Genomic DNA, 25,705 nt, shown 5'->3' with positions numbered 1-25,705 from the left:
TAATATGTCTCCATGGTGCTTTGCACCAATTAAGCTAATAACACCAAATCAATACACACTCAATACTATTTGGGAGGGGGAAAAGACTTGATGTCATGAGCAGAGATCCTTCCTGGACAGAAGTGTAAATGGTATTTAACGGCTTTAAATTGTTAGTGCATGATTTTAATTATTCAAACAGTTTATCATTCAATTACTTTTTTGACCCAAAGTGATAAGGTGAGCAGTTGATTAAAATTATGACATCAATTATACCTAGAATAATATAAAAGTAATAAATTGATGAGAGGCAGAAAATTGCAACAGTTACATTCATTCAGGCAGGGGAAGAAGATTAAATTGAAAGGCGAATTCACTGTGTGAGTGTTTCATATTCCATAGGAGATGGCTGCTCTGTAAGGCATGAGGAGAGAGCTGCCATTTATATCAATAAAACTCCCCTGTGTCTCCACTTCACTTCACCACTCAACCCATAAGGGAATAAATCTGATACAAATCAGGTGAGATGGATAGAAATGGACAGAGATCAACAGAGCGTTGGGGGAAGATGAAGAAATATGGCAGAATGAAGGGATGAAAATGAAGACAACACAAGAAAGAGACAGCAAGCACCTCAGACTCATGACAGCAGGAAAATCAGCTGGCGGGAAGGTTATAAACATTTTGATGACAATACAGTGTAATACAATCAGAGACAATATTACAGCACACAATCTCACTAAGGGGAGGTAATAAAAGGATGGTATAATTTAACATTGACAGAAATAAGAAAGACTATTATCACTCAAAGAAAAATATATTATGGTATTACCATGATTTTGGATACATACCATTCTTTGAAAAAAGCCTACACAGATTCAGATTCTTTCTCTCTATTTCACAACATTACTGCTTATTGTATTGTAACAATCTCAATATTAGCGATGTCACATCAAATAAAATACAAACAGTTCAGTCATTTCACGATGCAAAAAGAGACGTATATTGTATAAACACCCAGATTAAACATATCATTAATCACACACATGAGCAAAGTCCACCTTGTCGTGACTTATCGTAGATCCCTTAGTCTTTGCACTAAAAGATGAGTTGCGTACTTCTTACCGCAACCTTCGTTAGTCCCAGACAAATGTACCCAAGTCCTTTGTGCTGCATTGCATCAAAAAGCCCAATGTCACGAAACACTCCACAACATCACAAGTAAATCCTGCCAGCGAGGCATGCTGCAAACAAGGATATCCACCTGGTAAACTAGAGGTCCGTCAATTGGAAAAGTTCCCAGGAAAACAACACCCCACACATTGGTTCCTACCCCCTTATATACATATGCAATCATCATCCATAGAGAAAACATTAAACAGGAAGAAACAAAAACAGGAATTAATACAAGAGTCCAGCACAGCATTATAGGAAATGGAGTCAAGAACTTCAAAGTATTAGAAATCAAGATACAACTTGATAACCTTAATCCAATTTCCATTCTTGGATAACACGCTGACATAAATTAAATATAAATATGTAGAGGTGCTACATAGTTCCCTCCCCCAATCTATGACATAGTAGGAATAGGACCATAGTACCTTTTCAAATTAACAACATTAATACTGTCAGTTTTTTCAGGAGAACCCCATCTTATACTGTAATTTACTGGCCCCAATTTCTTTTCCACCCTAGCAGGCCCCTCCCATTTAGGCGCAAGCTTGGCTGAGAACCTGTTAGGAGCACTAGAGATAGGATGAGAACGGAACCAGACCAGATCACCTGGTTTAAACTGCGCATCTTTATGCCGGGCATTGTAATATCTGGCTTGTCTGGCACGTTGCAATCCCACTCTATGTGCTACCTCATCTGCCAATCTTCTTTGTCGGTCTAACAATGTATAGGCAGCTTGATTCGGAGATGGTGATTTATATAAAAGTCTTTCAAGCGGACCTTTCAAAGATCTTCCAAGCATCAGTTGTGCCGGAGTTACACCAGTCGACTCATGATGTGCTGAATTGATAGCGAATCTTAGCTCTGGAAGCCACTGATCCCAATTCGAGTGCTTATCTCCAACAAATGATGCAATCATAGTTTTCAAGGTTTTATTTACTCTTTCGGTTAAATTTGTTTGAGGATGATAACTAGTTGTTAATTTCTGCCCCACTCCCCAATCTTTACACAGTTCCACCAAAAGATTTGAAGTGAATTGAGGCCCCCTGTCAGATACAAGATATCGAGGTACCCCCCACCTGGTAAATATCTCTTCCTTTAACATTTTCACTATCTTCGGTGTTGTACTATCTTTTAATGGAAAGAGTTCGACCCATTTTGTATAGTAGTCAACAATCACCAGCAGGATTGTGTTTCTTTTCTTACTTAAAGGAAGAGGACCCATCAGATCAATTCCCAGTGTATGGCTGGGTTCTGTAACTTCTGTTGACTGCATAAGCCCAGACGGTTTGGAACATTCCCCCTTGTATCTCTGGCAAACGTTACATGTCTTGACATGTTCACAAACGTCTTTGCGCACAGTAGGCCACCAAGCCACCTCTAGGACCCTCATGAGTGTCTTTAATCTGCCTAGATGTCCTCCCAAGGGGTTATCATGGAAGTACCCCAAGAACGACTTCACCAAGACTTGTGGGACCACCACTTGGAATTTATGCCCATCCTGTTTTAGAGGTACTCGTCGATACAGAATTCCTTGATGTTCCTCCATTTGTGTCCTTCCTGGTTTCTGAGTCAGTTCTTGATTATGTTTCTTCAATGATGGAATGTCAGGGTCACTAGCCTGGGCTTTAGCTATCTCAGACAGATTGTGTGGCAAGTCAGTAGTGAGTTTGGATCTTGTTATAACCATGCATGGTAACACACTTTCAGAGCGAGCTGGATATATTCTTGAAAGGGCATCTGGCACCTGGTTGAGGCAACCCCGTCGATAGAAAACCTTGAAGCTAAAAGCTTGTAGTCGAAGAATCCACCTTGTCAACCTTGAAGACGTCTTCGGGCAATTAAAGGCCCACGTCAAGGCTGCATGGTCTGTATAAACCTCAAACTCCACTCCTTCCAAGTAATGCCTCCACTTATCCACAGCCCAGACTACTGCCAAACACTCTTTCTCTGAAGTCGAATAGTTCGTTTCAGCCCCCTTTAGCATTCTTGATGCATAGGCAATCACCTTCTCACCTTCTTCAGTACATTGAGTAAGGACAGCACCTAGCCCCATGTCACTTGCATCGGTATGTACCTGGAAGGTGAGTGACAAATTAGGCTGCGATAGCACAGGCGGATTTGTGACTGCACGTTTCAATTGCTCAAAACTGTCCTGACATTCCGGTGTCCAATTCCATCTCACTCCCTTCCGCTTCATATGATTTAAAGGCGCAGCAACATCCGCAAAATGAGGTATAAACTTGTGATACCATCCTACAAGTCCTAAAAACCTCTGTAGCGACAGGATATCACTGGGCACTGGATATTCACTTATGGCTTGAGTTTTTTCAGGATCCACCTCCACCCCTTTGTCTGACACTATGTGTCCCAAGAACTTCAGCTGACGTTGAAAGAAGTGACACTTCTTCATGTTCAGACTTAATCCTGATTTACACAATTTCTCCATCACAGCTCTCAAATCGACCAGATGTTGCTCTTTTGTCTTAGAATATATGATAATATCATCTATATACACGAAGCAGCTTTTGCCAACGATCTCACTCAATACTGTCTGCATCAACCGTTGGAAAGTGGCTGATGAGTTCCGTGCTCCAAACGGCATGGTCTTAAACTGAAACAGACCTGCTGTCGTAACAAAGGCTGTTTTCTGCTTAGAATCCTCTGCCATTTCCACCTGCCAATAACCTGACTTCAGGTCTAAGGCAGAAAACCACGTTGCCCCATTCAAGGACTCCAAAATGTCATGGATCATGGGCATAGGATAGGCGTCTGAAATGGTCTTGCTATTTACCTTCCGATAGTCGACACAAAACCGGAACGTTCCATCAGTTTTCTCTACCAGGACAACGGGCGATGACCAAGGAGAGAGAGAGGGTTCAATGATGTTTTCTCTCAACATCTTTTCTACTTCCTCCTCAATAATCTTCTTTTTAAAGGGTGAAACCCGATACGCCCTGGATTTTACGGGAACTTCGTCTGAGGTCTGAATTCGATGTTTTACAACCGAAGTTTTTCCCAACTTTCCTGATGTTACATTCGGCCATTCCTGCATCAGCTGCTGTACCTCGGAAGGGAACAGATCTCCATCAACCATGCCCGGCACATCCTTTCTGGCTCTGGGAAAGGAATATGATTGTTCCTCAGTCATAGGATAATACAAGCTGAGGTTGCTCCGTGGACGAGAGCTAAACATCTGATTTCCAGCTCCTTGGATAAAAGATGGTTGTTGACTACAGATAAAAGGATAACCAGAGTCACCTCTTTTAGAAGGTAGTTTGTAACAGAGTTGTGAGAAATCAAAGGTGGCACCAACACGAGTCAAAAAGTCTAATCCCAGAACAACGGGAAAAACCAGGTGGGAGTCTTCCATTACATACACCTCCACCTTTCCTCTTTCTTGGTGCCAGTCATACTTCATCTCAACTTGTCCCTTCGATTGATGCATCTTTCCATCAGCCATCACAAAGTTCTGCTTAACATTCTGAATTTCATTATGCATACCTGCAATCTCCTTCCATCGGCTCTCTTGCATTAAGGTAAAAGCACTTCCCGTATCCACCACAGCCTCAACCTGCCATCCATTCAGTATGATAGGGACCACCAGAAGTGATGCTGGATTAATTTGATTCCAATGGTGATGGCGCTGTATCACTGATAGACCTGTTGACACACTGGGAGCAACTGGTTTGTTAGAACCTCTTTTATTTATCTTGTCTTTTCCAACTTGGTCATTGACTTTTTGCCAGTAATCTTTTATGCTCATACAATCTCTTTCCACCATGGATCCAATCTTAACTAACTGCTCAACCGAATGTACAGTGCCCCTCAAGGATCCTGCTATTTTGGGGTTGACATTATTGAGGATCTTGTTCACCATCTCTTCCTCACTCAACTCAGGTTTCCATTTTATACACAAAGCTCTGTAATCATATGCAAAGTCTCTGAGCTTTTGTCCAGGTTGCTGCACCATCACTCTCAGCTTCTCCTCCACTTCACTCATATAGTCTGCAGGGAGAAAGGCTGCCATGAAAGCTTCTTTAAATGATTTCCAATCATGGACTGTACACTTTGCAGCCCTCCACCAACTCGAGGCTGAACTTTTCAGAACTGTACTCAATGTCCCAAGCAACTCAGGCCATGAAAGAGGTCTTACCTCCATGTAGCTTTCACATCGTTCTATGAAATGCAATACATCCGCAATTTCCATAGATAGCCCAAATTCAGGAAACTCTAGTCTAATCGGAGGATTTGCACAGAAGGAGGATGCACCGGCCAGACCAGTCAAGTTATGGGTATTAGTCTGAGACACATTACTAACAGGCTCAACATGGATTCGGGGAGTCGTGGTTCTACTCGTAAGTAACCGTGGAGAAGTAGGAGTACTACAGAACTTAACTTTCAACAGTTTCCTCTCCCATTTCTCATCTCGACGAAGCAAACAATTCACCACTTCCCTTTCCAACCTTTCCAAACCCTGATTCCATTTTTCTTCTAACTTGGAGAGACTGATATCGATAATTTTCCTCAAACTGGTCTCTCTATTTAGAGAGCTATTAATTGCATCAGTTAGTTTAGTTTCTAAAACTTGTATCTATTCTTTCACATTCCCAACTTCAGTTTTCATTTGCACCATTTCAGTTTGTGACAAAACTTCTACAACACTTCTTGTCTCACCATCGTCATCATCATCATCAGTCTCATCTCTATCAGATGTAACATATAATGAACTTAACATAGAAGATATTTCATTAGTGGAGTTCCTCCTTACTACAAAAGATTCAGCAGAAAAATCTGGCTCATTACCCTTTTGTTCTTTGTCTTGTCCCTCTATGTTCTCCTCATTAACACTCTCCATTATCCCCAATAATATACACACCACTTGCACATAAACAACTTCCCCGTACGGGCCACCACTGTAACAATCTCAATATTAGCGATGTCACATCAAATAAAATACAAACAGTTCAGTCATTTCACGATGCAAAAAGAGACGTATATTGTATAAACACCCAGATTAAACATATCATTAATCACACACATGAGCAAAGTCCACCTTGTCGTGACTTATCGTAGATCCCTTAGTCTTTGCACTAAAAGATGAGTTGCGTACTTCTTACCGCAACCTTCGTTAGTCCCAGACAAATGTACCCAAGTCCTTTGTGCTGCATTGCATCAAAAAGCCCAATGTCACGAAACACTCCACAACATCACAAGTAAATCCTGCCAGCGAGGCATGCTGCAAACAAGGATATCCACCTGGTAAACTAGAGGTCCGTCAATTGGAAAAGTTCCCAGGAAAACAACACCCCACACATTGGTTCCTACCCCCTTATATACATATGCAATCATCATCCATAGAGAAAACATTAAACAGGAAGAAACAAAAACAGGAATTAATACAAGAGTCCAGCACAGCATTATAGGAAATGGAGTCAAGAACTTCAAAGTATTAGAAATCAAGATACAACTTGATAACCTTAATCCAATTTCCATTCTTGGATAACACGCTGACATAAATTAAATATAAATATGTATTACGATCGGCCTAATCGGTAGCGTTACAGTATTTTTGATCAAATAAATGCAGACTTGGTAAACAAAAACTTTAACATAATTTCATATGAAAAAATGGAAAAAAAAAAAAAATTACACACACACACACACTACCATTTTACACACACACTACCATATTACACACACACACACACATATTACCATTTGATACAATCACTGTACCAAAAGATGCGACAGAAAAACAAAAGAAAGATGCTGATGAAAAAGCGGGTGGGCAGGGGTGCAGCCAGACAAATGAAGTGCCTCGGATGCCACTAATAACGCCTTTGCTGTTAGCAGACGTGCTGATCCGGCACAAATGACAGTCTAACACACAAGCACAGGCAAAACCACATTTACAGCTTCATTAGTCTGTGGTGAGACATTTAAAGACACACTTCTACCCAAACACGCACCATATTGAAAAACAGGCTGCTAAACCATGGGATGTGCCTGGCTGGGACTGAATAGATTTCAGACTGGGAGGGCTTAAGCTACTAACGCACACACACACACGAGCCAGCGATCTAACAAAACAGCACGTTGTGATCGGCTACCCTTGTCTGTGTGCACACACAAGCACGCCCCTAAATTGATGTCTAGGGCAAACACATGACAGGAATCCTATAAGCTGTAAATCGATAGTCTCGGTCTTGCTTTAATTACACATTCTCTGGCTCTCAAGCGGGTCTCTACAGATTTGGCCCACTGGAGGTATAATCTTAACAATGAGAGGAGAAATCCAGTGAATTATTGCACTGGAGGGACGTTTCTGAACAAGCTGACATTTAAACGACACATTTAAAAGAAATTAGAAATAATAATGTCAGGGGAAAAAAACAAGATTGGAGGTCAATTAGCAAAAGAAATAGCACAGTGCACTATGAATGTATTCAATAATTCATGAGTAAATATTGCTTCAAGAGGACAAAAACACCATTCTTACATGCAAATAAAGCTGATCCGAATACAAATCTCTGCGGTCTTCCAAAATAATGTTTTATTATTTAAAGCATCAAGAGAGCACAAAAACATATTTGAATCAGCAATCAACGTTTTATAATAAATGTCTGCTTGTTAAATTTGTGTTGTCCTTGTTTGTTGACTTACAAACTGAAGAAGCTGTTTTTGATTGTGATGTAGCAGCAGCACTTGAAGCCACATGCAAGTCAATCCTTCCTCTGTTCCAATCACATCTGCGATTCATACTACACTCCCATGAATCATTAATGTGGCAGACCAGTTTTGAAAGTCAAATGGCATCATTTCAAATATTTGGCACTCATATTGGGTTTATAAGCACTGGATGGTTCTCCAATATATAGGCTTGTAGGCAGTCTCACTTCTGGACGTATGCTCAGGACGTATGCTCAAAAAAAAAATCATTCACCTTCACATTAATTATAACATGAAAATAAAGTTTAATGCCTCGCATTACAAATGTGTGGATGCAATTACTCGATATTATATAGCCACAAGTGTGGCTTTCTTCATAAAAGTAAATATAAGCTTCCTTCCTGTCTTTTTTTTTTTAAACATTCAGCGGGTGACTCAACTCACAACAAAGGCTGAACTAATAAAAGCTGCTGCCTCTTTAGGAGTGCTAATTTGCTGCATGTGTTATGGAACATTTGTCTGGCTGGTTGCTCAGGTGAGCCAAGATTGAAGGATCTTCTGCAACACTGATACTGACATACACTATAAATGAAGATAGTTGCGGCTTATGAAAGGCTGATCGCTTTAATTCACCTGCAACACAATACTGCTTTTTTTTTTTTTAACAAACAAGGATGTATAATAAGATAGAGAAACAGAGAGACAAGGAAGGAAAGAAAGAAAGAAAGAAAGAAAGAAAGAAAGAAAAAGGAGAGAGAAAGAAAGAAAAAGGAGAGAGAAAGAAAGAAAGAAAGAAAAAGAAAGAAAGAAAGTAAGAAAGAAAGAAAGAAAGAAAGAAAAAGGAGAGAGAAAGAAAGAAAAAAGAGAGAAAGAAAGAAAGAAAAAGAAATCCAGCCACATACATCAAACTGACACTGCACCATAGTGCTGATTCAATGGAAACCCTGTGCAAGACGGTCATTAAGACCTAAAGAGACTTGAAATGGTGATCTGGCCCTAGACTGAAAGGACTGATAAAGGATCAATAGGGAGCTGGTGTGATCAAGGGTCACTAATTACGAGTAAAAATGAAATTGATGGAATCACACAAAGGACGTTCAGAGAGCATTTTTAGTAAGGCAGATGTCTAAAGCCGATCTTTTTCTGCAGATCGTGTCCAGTGGGGCACAATTAAGCAAGCTATCCATCCATCATGTTGATCAATCCAGGAGTGATCGGTGTTGAGGCAAACACTGCAGATGTTTATTCTCTAGAGATTACAAGGGAAGTCGACAGCTTCCTGTTCCTTCTGACCTCTGTTGGCTTTCGTAAACTTGTAAAGGTGACATGTTTAATTATTTATGATCTTCCCCTACAAGAAGATGCATGCATACAAAGGACATTTGAACTCATTGCACACACAAACGCACTCATGCCTGTCAAACTGACCATGCAAGTAAGTACAGAGCCCTGATGTCCATGTTTCCATGTCTTCTACCAATTAAATGTGCCTGCAGGGAATAAGGCCTCTTGACCCAATCAACCAGTCCTTTGAACAGTGTGAGCAGCCCACGTTAAAATCCCAGAGTACTTCACAGCCAGTTAATGTCACTTTGACATGACCTGCTCTCATGAGACGCCTCAGTCTTTGATAGGTTTAGTTCAACGCTAATTATTCTGACAGTCAGGGAAAACATAAACAAAAGCAATGCTGATTAGTTAATTATAAGATATAAGAGAGTTCGAAGAGCTATTCTAATATGTAATTGTGCCTTTGTTTTAGACAAAGCGGATTTCTAAATTGGTTGCTGAATTGGTTTATTCCTCTATACAAGAAGCCCATACAAATTTGTATGTGTCCGGTCACATTTATAAGCCAAGTGGATTTTGTATCAAGCTTCCAAAAAAATAAAAATAATATATATATTTTTTCATGATTCTTTGATGAATAGAAAGATCCAAAGATCAGCATTTATCTGAAATAAAAAGCTTTTGTAAAATTATACACTATACCATTCAAAAGCTTGGAGTCACTATAATTTTTTTTTTTTTCGGAAAGAAATGATAGAAATTACCGTAATACTTTTATTTAGCAAGGATGCTTTAAATTGATCAAAAGTTATGATAAAGACATTTATAATGTTACAAAAGATTTCTATTTCAGATGAATGCTATTCTTCTGAACTTTCTATTCATCAAAGAAACCTGAAAAATTCTACTCAGCTGTTTTCAAAAATAATAATAATAATAAATGTATTTTGAGCATCAAATCAGAATATTAGAATGATTTCTGAAGGATCATGTGACTGTAGTAATGATGCTAAAAATTCAGCTTTGAAATTAAATATATTCAAATAGAAAGCAGTTATTTTAAATGGTAAAAATATTTCAAAATTTTACTTTTTTTGTACTTTGGATCAAGTAAATGCAGGCTTGGTGAGCAGACGAGACTTATTTAAAAAACATTAAAAATCTTGCTGTCCAAAAACTTTCGACCTAAAGTAACAAAGTCTTATTATTTGACCTGTGCATGTTCTCGAGCTGAGCTGCATTCATAGGAGTTTGATTCTGGCCTGTGCCATTTCCTGATCCCATCCTCCTCTCTTCTACCAACTGTTTTCTGCCCTTGCTATACTATCAACAATGTGGAGAAGTAATTAAAAAACAACTTGGCTCAACAGCTTCACCTTTTGTAGGCAGCAGTTGATTACTGGCGCTTGAGTTCAGTCTGATAGTGAGAAAAATCAGCACTGATGGGCGCTAAATTAAAACGCCAGCACAAACCGCGTGACTAAGAAGCAATCAGGCTGTGCTGATGCCCCGCTCTGGCTGCCGGGAACGGAGTGCGTGGCCGGGAGACTGGGGCTTGCTCTTGGGCTGCAGCAGTGCTCCTGGAGTGCGGCCACATGGGAAATTACTTCAGGGAACGCTGCCTGAAGCATGAAATTGAACCCATCCGGTGCATCTGACTGGATCCCTCTATAATATTTAAAATAATTATGTAGCAAAACTCCAGTGCAAGGTTATAATAGGCCCAGGCCTTTGTCTCCTGACTCAAACTTGTCACCTATCAATACAAAAGCAACACTGATAAGAGTCTTGTGAATGATAATGCAAACTGACAAGAAACCTATACAAATATATAACATAACTGATTATTTTATATAGAGTGAGTTCACTGAATTTCAGTTTAAACACTGACAATTTTGCTGATGTTGAAATAAGACAACGTATTCTTCATCTAACTCCACTGTAATGTCTATTCAGGGCTTTACTCATCTGCCACAAATGTTATGTTTTAATAACCATGCTTTGTACTTACAAAGTCAAATGAGTTTAATTAGTGTGAAATGTATTACATTTATTAAACTACTCTGAGCAAGCTGAAAGAGAATGACCTTTGTTATGTCATAAAGAGGTCTGTGATTAAGCCAATTCAGGCAACAAAAATGAATAAATCCCATTTCATGCTGTAACATATACATGCAGACGAAGAGACCAAAACTGAAAATAGTTCAAATCTTCTTCATAACAATATTTAAGGTCTTAAAAAGCAAATTCACGGAAATTAATTATTCTGAAGCAATAGACTATGCATTTCTGCCTCAATTTTTAAATTCCAAAAGCACCTAATGAAATGTCTACCTCATTTTCCAGCAGTATTTGGGGGGGAAACACCAACCAATTTGTAAAGAATAATGAATCCAATCAGACTCAAGATCTTGTTAACATGAGTTCAATCTTGGACACATTTCAGAAAGCAGCATTAAGGACAGAAGTTAATTAAAAAAAATAGCCAAAGCAGAATGTGAGAATGTTGGAGGAGAGGTTATATAACATACACAGAAACACAAGATTACATCGTTGAGTGTAACTAAAGAGAAACATTGCCACACATTGATTGAGGTGATTGTTCTCAGAAGCAGAGGTCTTTGCAAGCATGTTGAATGTTTTCTATACTTGTACGTTTCTTGGAAAAAAGGTTTACAGATATATTTTTTATTTGCTCACCTGGAAGCCAATTACAGCTCAATATCAATGCCTAAGGCTGCTTGTCTTTCTTTCTCATGATTTAATAGACACTGAATGTGCAGCACTCAGTTGCTGAGTTGTGTAGAAGTGTAACTTGTACTTGTTTGAATGTCCAACTGTTTTAAAGCACAGCAAGAAATCAAGTACATTTTTATATTTTCTTACTGAAATATGAATTAATATGTTATGTGGTTGCAAAGGGTGGTTAAAAGGGCATTGTTAGGTGGTTGTTTAAAACAAAAACCAAACCAAACCAAACCAAAACGGATTGTACACTACCCTTCAAAAATGGTTCTTTTGAAAACATTTAAATAAATCTTACCAACCCCAAACTTTTGAACAGTAGCATAATTGTGAAAGTTGGATCAGTTCAGCTGGATTGCCTTTTCTGTCATTTAACAAATCACAAGTAAATGTATAGTAATCTATAATGTAATCTCAAATTAATATATTTTTTCTCCACAATTATAATGTTGTGATTCCTACAGTAAACTGATTTATAGCATTTACAAGGATTAAAAAAAATTAAAACATTTAAACTTGTTGCATTAGCATGCACCACTAATTAAGCTCCTCACAGTCTATCATAATTCACCATAACAATATTTCTTGTCCAGGTCTGTATGAAGACAAAGGTTTAACAATAAAAGGCAAACATTTTAACCAGATATGCAGTATATGCAAATCCATCCTTGAACAGCTGGAGGTGCCAAAAAATTACCCTTCATCCAACCCTAATTTTCACATACAGCACTGTAAATGTGCCTTTCAAATACACACAAGCACACACTTCATCAAGCTGATTAATTACCATCCAATCACGACAAGGTACCCACCTCATTTTTCATAATAATTCCTGCATATGATCCCAGATTTGGTTTTGTACAAGCACCTGTGTCATGTCCGCATGCTCCTGTTTATTACTTTTTAATGCAACCACAATGACTGCCCCGCTGTTCCCATTGATCAAGATATCCCATACTGAGAAACCACAGAGCCCGGTCCGTTTCTCAATATCACTCACGTAATATTACCAGGTTGAGCACAACATGACAGTCTGCTGTAATGGCATGCCAGTACTTATATTCTGCATTACCAGAGGGAGGCTAATGTTTGGGGACTATTTGAGGAACAAAGAGGTGCTTGTGTGAAGAAGCCATGAAGAACTATGATCCATGTGACTCCATGTGACTTTGTTCAAAGGCCTCTACATAGTTTCTCCTTCTATCAGAGCAAAGCTGAAAGCAATTTTGAAAAGCAATCTAACACAGGTAAAGGGATATTGGGAGAATGTGTCTGGATACCGTTACTAGCTTTGACCTTGGACTAGAGGGAATACACATATGTATGTGTGTGTGGACTGTATATCTCAAAGCTATACGAGTGCCTTTACCTCAATGCATTTGATCAACATTTAGACATGCATGTGGGCTGATTTGGATGGACATTAACAAGCAAATCAAGCTAAAGTTTCTGCAATTCAGTGGTGGAATCCACATCGTACTTGAGACAAATGGCAGTAACACACAGAATTTCACACCTGTCCATCATATGCTGACGGCCTCTGTGGGTGGGAGCTTTGAAACTAGCACAACCTGCATCTGTTTATGGTACAGTTGTCATACCATTCCATTTCATTTTTAAAGACATGCAAAATGTGAACATGCTGAAGGAGAGAGGCAGCATGAAGGATGCAACTTAATAATAAAGATTGTAAAATGCAAAAAATAACTGGTATTCTACTTTTGCGATTTAAATTATAATTAATATCAGACATTTATTTAATAATTCAGACATTTATATTCCTGCATTCCAATTAATATCAATCAAACTGCAGTTGGGTTGTTTTGAATAAACGATAATAACTAAAAAAACATGATAACACAACAGAAAATATGATTTATGAAAATTTTGAAAAACTGAGTTAACTGTTTTTGCAAATAAACTTCAAATATTAATATCTAAAATCAATTGTTTTAAATTAAGTAAGTGAATTTAGGCATCACATTATAATGTAGACTGAAATATTGATATATATTTTTCATTCAACAGTGGTGATAAATTTACAGCAATTTTAAGATAACTAAGTAAACGTAAGATGATGGCAAAGGTTATATAAATGTAAAAATTGGGGGGAATTAGCATGAACATTAAAAATATCCAATTGTCATCAATAACAAAAAATCTTTTAAAAATCTATGTCCAAACCAGTTTGTTATTTACTGTATTGTGCATATTTAACCATCATTGAAACTGTTATTTACTATCTTTAACTCCATTTTGTATGAAAAAAGTTTTGGCAAAGAAAGAAAGAAAGAAAGAAAGAAAGAAAGAAAGAAAGAAAGAAAGAAAGAAAGACAGACATTGAATACTGAACATTGGCAATGTAAAGTCAATCAGATTCTATGCATACAGAAAATTTGCATAATGTTCCAAATAAGCACACAATATAGCATGGTAGTATATATATCTCCAAACAAAGCCAAGGTCTCCTTCATTCTTTCCTGGCCAGGATGCTGTAGCCAGGAGGTAAAACACAGCCAAATCGTAGTTGATCATGTTTTCGATCTGATCTTATGATCACTGAACTGGAAGCTCCACTTTCTTTTGGATGTCAAGTAGTAAAGGAAAGAAACAGAAGAGACAGAACCTGCTCCTGACTCAACAGCAGTGAAGTAACAACCGAATCAGAGCACAAGGACTATGTGTAAAAAAAAAAAAGTGATTTGCATATGATCTGAGTGGACAATATCAATTACTAGTAAACAAGAGAGTGAGTATGCCGGGGGGGCGTGAGCATTACTGCTGCCAATTAGCAGCTGGAGCCTAATTCAGCCAACGGCAAAAATCACATCACATGGCCAGTGAGAAAGGCTCAGTCCACAGCTTAAAATAACAATTACTGAGACTGCCAAACAGCCACAGGCAATCCTTCGAAGAAAAACAAAATAAAAAGAACTGGATGCAGGCAAATAAAAGTCAAAACTCCACTAACATTATCTCAGTTTATGTGCATGACAAATAGGTTTACTACAGCACAGAAGACAGTCTAAATATATGGATATGCAGTATTTATACAGCCTTTGAAAGTAGAAACCTATAGGGTGAATTCCAAATGGTGTTATTACAATAATCCAATTTGAAATAAATGAGCAATAATGGGTGCAGAAACATTATCTGCCAAAAACACACATTTTAGCAACTAGAAATATGAATTTTCCTGCTTTATCATCAAGATAACACACTGATTTAAAACAAAGTGTCAAAATATCAGATTTTTCACTGGGCCTTGCAGTACAAGTGCACCCTAACAGACACTCTGCTGTCTATTATGTTGTTGAAATTAATCAAACAACAATATTAACAAGAATTGAAAGCAACTCGCTGCTCTTAATTTATTTATTTGTTTTTAATTACTGACTGTTTACTTGAATGAATACTTGGAAAACCTTGATGCAATGCTTGATAAATTAAGAAATGCTTCAAGGCATAACACTGCTGTAATTTAATTAGTTAATATTTATATTTACACTATCGTTCAGGCAATATTTTTTGGAAGTTTTTGAAAGAAGTCATATTTATTTGATTAAATATGCAGTTAAAAACAGTAATACTGTTAAATAGTATTACATTAAATAATATTATTTTAATATATTTTAAAATGTATTTTAATTCATTATAATTTTCAGAAGCCATTAGTACACATCATTCTTCAGAAATCATTCTAATATGCTGATTTAGTGTTTTATATTATCAATGTTGAAAACCGCTGTGCTGTTTTCTTTACAAGCTTTTTCATATAAAATATATAATTTTTCAAGATTTGTTGATGAATAGAAAGTTCAAACGAAAGGCATTTATTGAAATGTTTTGGAAGATTATAAATCTGTCAATTTTGATAAATTTAACGCACACTTGCTAAACAAAACTGGGAAGGAAAAAAACTCCTGAACCCGAACTTATGGTAGTGTAACCTAAACAATTAAATTGAATCAAATAAAATAAAAATAACAAAATAAAATAAAAATGTTCCTATGGCACTGAAATTATATTCAGGATATGGTGGTGCTCCCTCAAATGAAATTTAAAGTTTTACATGCTTTTATTTGGACAAAGATTATCAGAATCAGTCATCAGAATAAAACACACACACACTCATCCACTCAGGTTACTCACTGCAGGTGGAGTCTGCTTCATCCGAACCATCTGGACACTCCGGTTCTCCATCACACCTCCATCGGGCCGGGACACACTGCCCATTCTTACATGCAAAGTCTGTTGTGGAACATGTCTTTTTTGCTGTTGAAGAAAAGAGAGAAAAGCATATACATTAATGCTGTTTAGACAAGTGGTCTATTTGAGGTCAAAGGTCAGTTCGGATGTACCTGCTTTTCACATGTCAAGTTTAAGCAGAAGGTGGAATTACTTTTTTCCAAAAACAGTGAAACAAACCGTACTAGTAACTCTAGTCTGCAGGAGATGCAATGACAAAATTAGATCACTTGAGAAACAATAGTAGACTTACACTTGCTAGCACCTGTTCTAGTGCAGAAATAAAGAAAAACTTGAGCAGAAAAAGCCTCACGCTTCAGATTTAAACAACAAACGGCAAGCGAAATGAGGCTAAGTGCACCGTGCGTCTCTGTCGTTTCTTCTTGTTGCGTTTATAGTTTAATTGGGAAGAGAGTTTGAATGAACTGAACACACAGCTCCAGCGGGAGCAATTACAAAGGCCCAGGTATGCGTCGCTGTGAATTTATGAACCCTTACTTTTGTTTGTGTATGTGTGTGGATAAAGACTGCTTTGCTTTAAGTCCAGTAAATTTGTAGCTGGAGTAAAAGAGCCTGAAGCGAGAGCGATTGATGATGTTGTCAGCTCTCTGGGAGGGAGACCAATAAGAGCTTTATCAGTCAGAGAGGACACAGTGATTTAACACGGTTCACACGTTCGACTTTTATCATGTGCATCAGTTGAACACATGCAGTGCCTGGTCTGGGTGGGTGTGCTATTCTTGAATGCCAAATATTAGTTCTGCTTTCTTCTCTTCCAATCGAAATGCTTATAGTAAATCAAACAGCTGAAACAACATACTTTATTTAATTTCATTTAATTTTAAATTTAACATGAAATATGAAACATTCCAAACCCATTTTATTTCCATTATCTTATGTAATTCTAGGGAAAATAGGACAACATCCAGACCAGACTACAACAACAACAAAACAAAAAATACAGAAAGTATGGTTGACCGAAAGCATTTGTTCCATCAGATGAAAAAAATAGAGAAGTTTTAGAGGCTAAAAAAAGTTATCCTGATAAAAATGTGGAAAATGTGCACCTAATCAATTTTGCATAAAAAGGCCAAGAAAGTGCATAAATGTGTCACACTGACAACAATACAGTACAATGACTTTTTAAATGTTACATTTATTCAAATATTTAAAAAAACACACACAAAGCTGCAAAAAAACGATCTAGTATATATATATCTCGAAAGTGATATTCTGTGAAATTCTTCTCTGGAACGGTGAGCAAATCCCAGGCCCTTGGCTCCCATCAGAACAAGAGGATTTAATCTAAGTCTTCCCTATCTCCCCAGCCAAGCTACCTTAGACTGAAACAAGCCCAGAGATTTAGCAACTTGCACATCATAGGGGCCATGTTCCCCTGCCCCTTATCTTCCTCTGGAACCAGAGGCAGTATGTTATGGGTTAAGCACCTCCAAAGACTACAGAGAGAGGTGGTTAGCAAGCTCTGAGCAGCGCTTAATTACCAAAGATCCTTCACTAGTCTTATCTCAAGGACAAAGCTTGACCTTGTCACACCCTTCATTCCTTTCAAGCTGAACATCATATTAAATTTTCTTCAAGGCGAAGTGTGTAATCTTGTTCAATGTTCAAAGTAAGCCATTCGTAGGTTGATTCCACAAAATATCAAAAACCACACATTATATGGTGCTTGTATAAAGTGAAAAAGTGAAGTGACATACGGCCAAGTATGGTGACCCATACTCGGAATTCGTGCTCTACATTTAACCCATCCAAAGTGCACACACACAGCAGTGAACACACACACACCGTGAACACACACCCGGAGCAGTGGGCAGCCATTTATGCTGTGGCGCCCGGGGAGCAGTTGGGGGTTCGGTGCCTTGCTCAAGGGCACCTCAGTCGTGGTATTGAGGGTGGAGAGAGCGCTGTACATTCACTCCCCCCACCTACAATCCCTGCCGGCCAGAGACTCGAACCCACAACCTTTGGATTACAAGTCCGACTCTCTAACCATTAGGCCACGACTTCCCCTATTGCCATATTTTGAAAAATCTAATTATTCATGATTAATTGCAACTAACTTTAAAATTTGTAAATAAATATATTTTTGTTATAAATATATTTTCAAACTGAATCTCATGTAGATTGTTGAAGAAATAACAAAGACAGTGTATTTTAAATTGCTTAATGCCATCTTGTTTAATGGCAAGTAGAGTATCACAGATACCAGTAATGTAACTGATGTCTCTTACAGATGGATTTGTATCCATTTCTGGGATGAAATGAATAATCATACTCATTCAACTCTACATTCAATTTTGTGCCATCATTTTTTAACATTTACATTTACGCATTTAGCAGACGCTTTTATCCAAAGCGACTTACATGCATTCAAGTTACAGTTTTGACATTTGATCAGCTCTTGCTTTCCCTGGGAATCGAACCCATGACCTTGGCGTTGCTAGCGCCATGCTCTACTATTTGAGCCACAGGAAATTTTAACATATAATAGGCTTTAAATGTTATACATAAAAGCAGCATTTAATTTAAATGAACTAAAAACAATCTTTATTATAATCGATATATATAAATCACATTTATGAGCCTTTAGTATAGTGTGTTGTATATATTGTAATATAGAGAAGTTTCTGTCTCTTTCAGTATCAGGTCCCTCTGTTTGAATAACAGCTGTCAGTTAATTTTCCCCCAATAAGTTTATTTTGCACATTAATTTTCACAACTAATAAAAAAAATTACTAGTTTTTTTTTTACATGAGGATTAATCACATAAGTATCGCAGGTATTTACACATTTTCAACAGCCCTAATATATTAATTATTATATATTTTACATCATTACATTAACTATTTATTATATTTTTTTCTTATAAAAATAATACATAATCTAGAGCCCTGCATTTCGGCGCGCGCCCGACAGGCCCCAACTTTTTTACACCTCTAGGGTTGGGCTTCGGGCCAATTTTCACGTCATAGTTAAGATGCGGGCCGGCCTCGGGCCTGTTTTGGGTTTCTCCTTATTTTTATATTATAGACGTATATCGATTAGTGATGAAAAAAATCACCGCGCTGGTGGAAACAACACGAGACCGTGCTGCGACTGAGAGCAGCTCGATGGTGTTTAGTGTCCCGCAGCAGCAGGTGCGCAAGTGACTTCAGCGCAGCTGAATAGTTCTGCGTTCAAATGCATGCAATAGGCTAAAGCTTGCTGCAAAACCCCAGCAAACATAACCATGAATGTGTCTGCGGGAAATAGTAAAGAGATATTTGAATTATTTACTAATAAACTATTTTTTTCTGAGTCCGTGTCGCAAGGATGAAGTTGCTGATCCTGACTCGCCGTCTCCTCATTAGAGGCGCCTTTAGAGAGAAATGCATCTTTATTGATTATGATTAAGATTATAATAAAAGAGTTTGTTTTCAATTTTTTTATTTCATTAAGTGATAATTTAAAGCTTTCTATAGATGTATGTATCATGTCTGTGAGGCATGTATTCGCTCAGTTTCGGATCATTTTTGTGAAGCGCTCCTGTTCAAGATGGCAGAAAGCGCATCATGTTTGTTTTCTTTGTTTTATAAAAGAACTACCTTTTGTTGGTATTGTGAGTGCACACAAATACAAGTAGACTCTTTACAGGTCCGAATGATGTATTACTCTTACCTTTATCAAAAAAAAAAAAAAGTGACTGCTTAAGCTATTTTAATTTGTTTCCACTGAACAAAATCCAAGTGTTAGCCCTGGTGCCTCCATGTCCTGCAGAGCGCGCTTTAGCTTCCACTCTCCGCACAAACTTAGATATAGGCTAGTGCACATTATTATTATAGTGCAGGTTTAACGTTGGCCTGAGCGTCTCGGGCCAGGGCCGGGCTAGGGACTAAATTTGAGGCCCGTGCAGGGCTCTAACATAATCTAATCATTTTTGCAGTTCCATTTGATGCCTCTAGATGCACAGAAATACCAAGGCAATGGCTTTCAGTGAATATATTGGCTCACCGTATATGCTTAAAATTATCCACAGAAGCAAAAATCATTGCTTGAAGTATTGCCAGATGTTGTTGACTTAAAGGGTGGAAGGGAGCTGATGTGTAAACTGGGGGGGTTGTGTTGCATTGGTTTGAGAAAACGTGTGAGCTCAAGTGTTGGTTTTACTAATTTTCCTGTAGGACTGCCAATGCAGGCAGGCAGCTTCAAGCACCCACTCAGGAGACGTGCTGATTAAAAGATGGTATGTATTACAAGCAGCAAATACTTCATTATGCAGATACTCACACTAGGCACATACATAAAGACTGCATACACTGCCATGATTTGTGAGCCATACAAAAATCATAAAACTAAGACCGCAGTCTAAACATGCTTGACACCTTCAGCTTCCTGAAAACTGCCAAATTACCAATGCAATTTTTAAAAAAGCAATGGAGCAGACGGGAAATAGAAATTCAATATACTTCAGTGTGGTCTAAAGAGCTACTTAAACACTACGAGCCACACACTTTATTGCTTTATTTGCTTACTTTGAGGTAACAAACTAATGCCTGAAGGAAGGTGATTAAGACTTGAACAGTTTTTTGAAGCAGTAGTCATTTATAAGATTCTAGGCACTCGTCGCTGGTCTAATGCTTGTTAAGTTTGATGTAAAATTCAATAGTCTAAGCAGCTGGAAAAAATAAATCAGTGATGCCAGATCAGAGGTCTATTGCGTGCCGTTTGGGGAAGGTGCTGTGATCGACTGGCTGTGGTTTATGTGGTTCTGAGTACTCGTTTGAGATAAGAGAGCCCACCTATTATAGGATCAGGCAATCGCAGAGCCATCTTGAGCAGGGCTATAAACATGGACAGGTCATAATCGTAAATGTAGTCTGTGAAGAGAGGCGCCTCAGTGGGTCACCTTTTTCTGGTGGGATCCCTTTCTTTCTGTACTTGTCTGTTTCAGTCTCTGTCATTATAGATGGAATCATATAACATTTTAAGCATAACGCTGGCATGAAGGCTGAGTGATATATTGAATATTTGGAATATATTGATGAATATATTCTGTTCGCAACATACATATAAAAAATTATGAATATCACAGTGATTAAAGCTCTGGTCATTAAGAAATTAAGAGGAAAACAGTAGACACAAAACTAAGGTATAACTATAAACAAAAAATATTCCTCCTCTGATTCCACCTAAAATGGAAAACATGATTAATACAACATTTTTAATTGTGTCTTAAATTCTTTTTATAGTTTTTTTGCTCTATTTTATTAGTGAACATTTTAACTTGCTAAGCATCAATCACTATAATCTAAAAGTCAAATTGATTAAATAAGAGAATAGCCTTTTTAATTAACAATTAACAAATCAGCTCTTTAGAAATCAAAGAATAACATGAAACAAATAAACAGCTTGTTATAAAAGGTTTGTGTACAGGGCAAACACAGAACCATGCACAATTCATAGTAAACTTCCTACAGTATAGTTCTGTAAGATTTACTGCCTGTATGTGTTGCTGAGACTCCACTTGTTTAGTAACCTATACTTATGTAGCACACACAAACTGTGAAAGGTGAAAAGCATTGTGCAGGTCTCTGTGCATGCTGAGACCTACATGTGAGCATGTGTAAGAAAGAAATAAAGGAGGATAAAGCAAGCCAAGGCAATCTATCGAAACAGTACAGTGACAGAGAAATATGGGAAGGGTGAGAGAAAACACCACTTCATAAGCAACTGCATGTAAAAACGCCTGGTTGCATGTACTGTATATACAGTCGTGGTCAGAATTATTGGCACCCTTGGTAAAAATGATCAAAGGTGGCTGTGAAAATTAATCTGCATTGTTAATCCTTTTGATCTTTTATTTTAAAAATTCACAAAAATCTAACCTTTCATTGGAGAATAAGAATTTAAAATGGGAGGAAACATCATCATGAAATAAATGTTTTTCTCTAATACACATTGGCCACAATTAACGGCACCCTTTTATTCAATACTTTTTGAAACCTCCATTTGCCAGTTTAACAGCTCTAATAATGCCTGATGAGGTTAGAGAACACCTGACAAGAGATCAGAGACCATTCCTACATCCAGAATCTCTCCAGATCCTTCAGATTCACAGCTCCATGATGGTGCTTCTCTTCAGTTCACCTCACTCATTTTCTACAGAGTTCAGGTCAGAGGACTGGAATGGCCAGCAGAAGCTTGGTTTTGTGCCGAGTGACCCATTTTTGTGTTGTTTTTGAGGTTTGTGTTTGGATTATTGTACAGTTGGAACATCCAAACATGGCTCATTATAAAATTTCTAACAGAGTCAGTTACTTATTGATTTTTTTATCTGTTGGTATTTGATAGAATCCATGATGCCATGTATCAAAACAAGATGTCCAGGACCTCCAGCAGAAATATGGGCCCACAACATCAAAAATACAGTAGTAGATTTCATTGTACACATGGGGTGCTTTTTATCCCTGTGTTCACCAAACCCATCTTGAGTGTTTGCTGCTAAAAAGCAAATTTTTTAGTTTCATTTGACCATAGAAACCAGTCCCATTTGAAGTTCCAGTCGTGTCTGATAACTGAATATGCTGAAGTTTGTTTTTGGACGAGTGAGCAGGTGCTGTTTGACAATTTTTTTAAGGTTTTAAAACTCAACCTTTCTCTACAATTCTCCAGCTGTGGTCCTTGGAGAGTCTTTAACCACTCAAATTCTCCTCCTCAACGTGCATTAGGACGATACAGACACATGTCCTCTTCCAGGCAGATTCATAACATTTTCTGTTGATTGGAAATTCTTAATCATTGCCGTGATGGTGGAAATGGGAATTTTCACTGCTCTTTTCTTAAAGCCACTTCACTAATTTGTGAAGCTCAATTATCTTTTGCTGCACATCAGAAACATCTCATTGTGATGGATGATTAAGGGAATTTGGACTTTGTTTTCCCTCCTTTTTATAATCCTATTTATATTTCTGTGAAACAGGAAGCCATGGTTGGATAATTTCATGTTCATAATCCCCCTGGAGTGTACAAAATTGTGAATATGAATGGGAATATACTTCAGAGATATTTTACTCATAAGAATTTCTAGGGGTACGAATAATTGTGTCCAACATGCATTTGAGAAAAACATTTAATTCATAATGAGATTTCCCCCCCATTTTCAATTCTTTTAGTTCAATGAAAAGTTAGATTTTTTTTTTAAATAAAAGATCAAAAGGATTAATAATGCAGGTTTATTTTCAGAGACTACTTTGTTCATATTTACCAAGGGTGCCAATAATTCTGCCCACGACTGTATGTGAAGATGTCTGTGCATTGACTGGTCAGTTCATGTGCTGCCAATGAACTATAAAAGGTTCTTATAACTAATTCATAGTTATACGCGTTGGAAACAGGCCTAGCAATACAATGTGATTAGGTATAATTATGTTAATTGAACTGCCCTGAATATTATGTAGGTCACAACAATATTTTTGTTTTTAATTTTTTTTTGCTAACATTTTTTTTACATAGCATTCATATCACCATACATCAGTTAATTTTACAATATAGTTAGGTAAAGGAGCCAGTTACAACCCACTGCTAAACATTTTGCACCATTAAACTTAAGCTGCTCTGACCAGGAGTAACAGTTGAACTAAAAAAGCAGATTAACAAATGCATCAATAAGCTCATGTTTTACTTAAATTAAGTACTGTAGTTTAAATAAAAATGTATTTTTATCATTAGTTACACAAGAAAAAAAAAAGTCAAAACCAATCTTAACAGGATAAACTGAAATTCACTATGTTTTAACAATTGCTCACAGATTCAAAAGCTGCTATTTTATGTCATGTTATGTGACACTACTTATGACACTACTTATGACCTACTAATTTCGTATTACCTTAAAAACAAACAGTGCAGGCACTTTATTAAGTGCAGAATTAGTTACAAACTAGATTTAAGTTTGAACTTACGAAAGGCTGGCGCAACCCTATCCAGACTTTGCCGCAAGTAAAAGTCTAGCAAGACTAGCGACCTAATGTCACAGTACATTTCATCTTCTTGCATACTATGAGTGGTGGTCAATCTCTTTTTCCCATAGATATTACATTAAAAAAAATTACAATTATTGATTCTTGCTGTAAGAATATCAACACAGTATCATGAAGTAAAATACTGCAATACTTTGAAATATTGTAGTTTTCCCCCAATGTTTGCACCTAGAAACTCAGGTATCAACTCTAGGAGTGCAAAGATGAAAAAAAAAACTGGAATAAAATTAGAAATAAGCAAACAGCCTGCAAAGGTAACAACAAGATTAAGGCTGAAACCCAGGTGGATTTCAAAGGGCACAATTTAACTCCTTTGAGGAAGTGAGCAGATAAAGCCCTGTGAGCACAGCTTTACACTGACGCTTCACAGCTCAATACCACACACTAATCTGCCTCCGCTGCTTCTGTATGCAGATTGTGTGAAAGCGCCTTCATCAGACACCTCTCTCGCCTTTTTATTTAACACTTCAAGGAATTTGAGTATCTCTGTGAAAGAGGTAAGACGGAGGGAGGCAGTTTTGACAGCACACACGCACTCAAACACTCCCGAGTCAATAAACTCCCACACGTGAAAAGCTTAAATCGAGCATTTTGTCTGGTTGGAGTTTGTTCTGGAATCGCATAATGCCTTCTTAAAGAGGAAAAAAGATAAATGCAGTGTGAAACTAGGTCCGTTTGAAAGACCAAGTGGCACAGGGGCGTCCCACTGAATTGAGCATTAGGGAGTTGGAGGTAAGATGTAGTGCTACTGCTGCTGTCAGCAACTTGGCTGGAAATAAAAGTTTTCCTGAAGTGCTGATCCAGGACCAACTTCTTACAACTAAAAAGCAGCTAATCCATGCGGAAATATGCAAACCTGGGCTTAGGTCCTTACAGCAGCAGTTCAGAATGTCAGCCACAAGCCCAGCAGCATTATATATGAGTGGAGTAAATTTTTATGGGTTATGAAATAAGGCACTTATGCTCACCAAGGTTGCATTTATTTGATTACAAATAAAGTTAAACATTTTTACTTGCCAACTTATTAATATTGTCAAATATTATTACATTTAAAAAAAACAATTTTGTATTTTGCCATTTTAAAAATATACTTTATTCCTGTGATGCAAAGAATTCCTTAAGATTACCATTCCTGCAGCAGATTCTCAAGGGATGGAGTGTAACTGATATGACCTGAGAGAACAGAGAGAGACCTATTGATGGGAAATACAAAGGGAAGAAGGGGTGAAGGTGAAAGCAGTTCCTATTAGCCTGTTTTATGTTTGCCTATTCCTCTCCGGGTGTCCTTTCCTTCTCTCCCGCTTTATTTATCTCCATTGATTTCTGTACCGTTGATGTTTCACCTCAAACAAACAGGAGCATATCAAGCATAATCACACAGTAACCATTAGTACATAAATATTTACACTCACTGGCCAATGAAATGGTCCCTTCACTTAATGATGTTCTCTTTTTCTCTACCTCTCATTTCCCTCGGTTATCATACATTTTTCTTTTTCGAATCAAATCACAGGAATTAAGATGCGACTGATTACATTGTTGCCACCAAAATCATCTTCATT

General features: G+C 37.6%; 1 protein-coding gene across 2 annotated transcripts in view; it reads right to left on the bottom strand.

Moving 5' to 3' along the window:
• The window catches only part of LOC306845472 (low-density lipoprotein receptor-related protein 8-like), a 164,776-nt gene that overhangs the window by 76,613 nt on the left and 62,458 nt on the right, over window positions 1-25,705 (bottom strand). For both annotated transcript variants that reach the window (XM_079378311.1, XM_079378310.1), the window contains exon 3: window positions 16,012-16,134. In XM_079378311.1, the coding sequence (XP_079234437.1) occupies window positions 16,012-16,134 (123 nt within the window). The remainder of the gene's footprint in view (window positions 1-16,011; window positions 16,135-25,705) is intronic.

Source organism: Barbus barbus, assembly GCF_936440315.1.
Source record: "Barbus barbus genome assembly, chromosome: 25".
In the NCBI taxonomy this organism is placed as follows: domain Eukaryota; kingdom Metazoa; phylum Chordata; class Actinopteri; order Cypriniformes; family Cyprinidae; genus Barbus; species Barbus barbus.
This window is presented reverse-complemented; position numbering and strand designations above follow the sequence as displayed.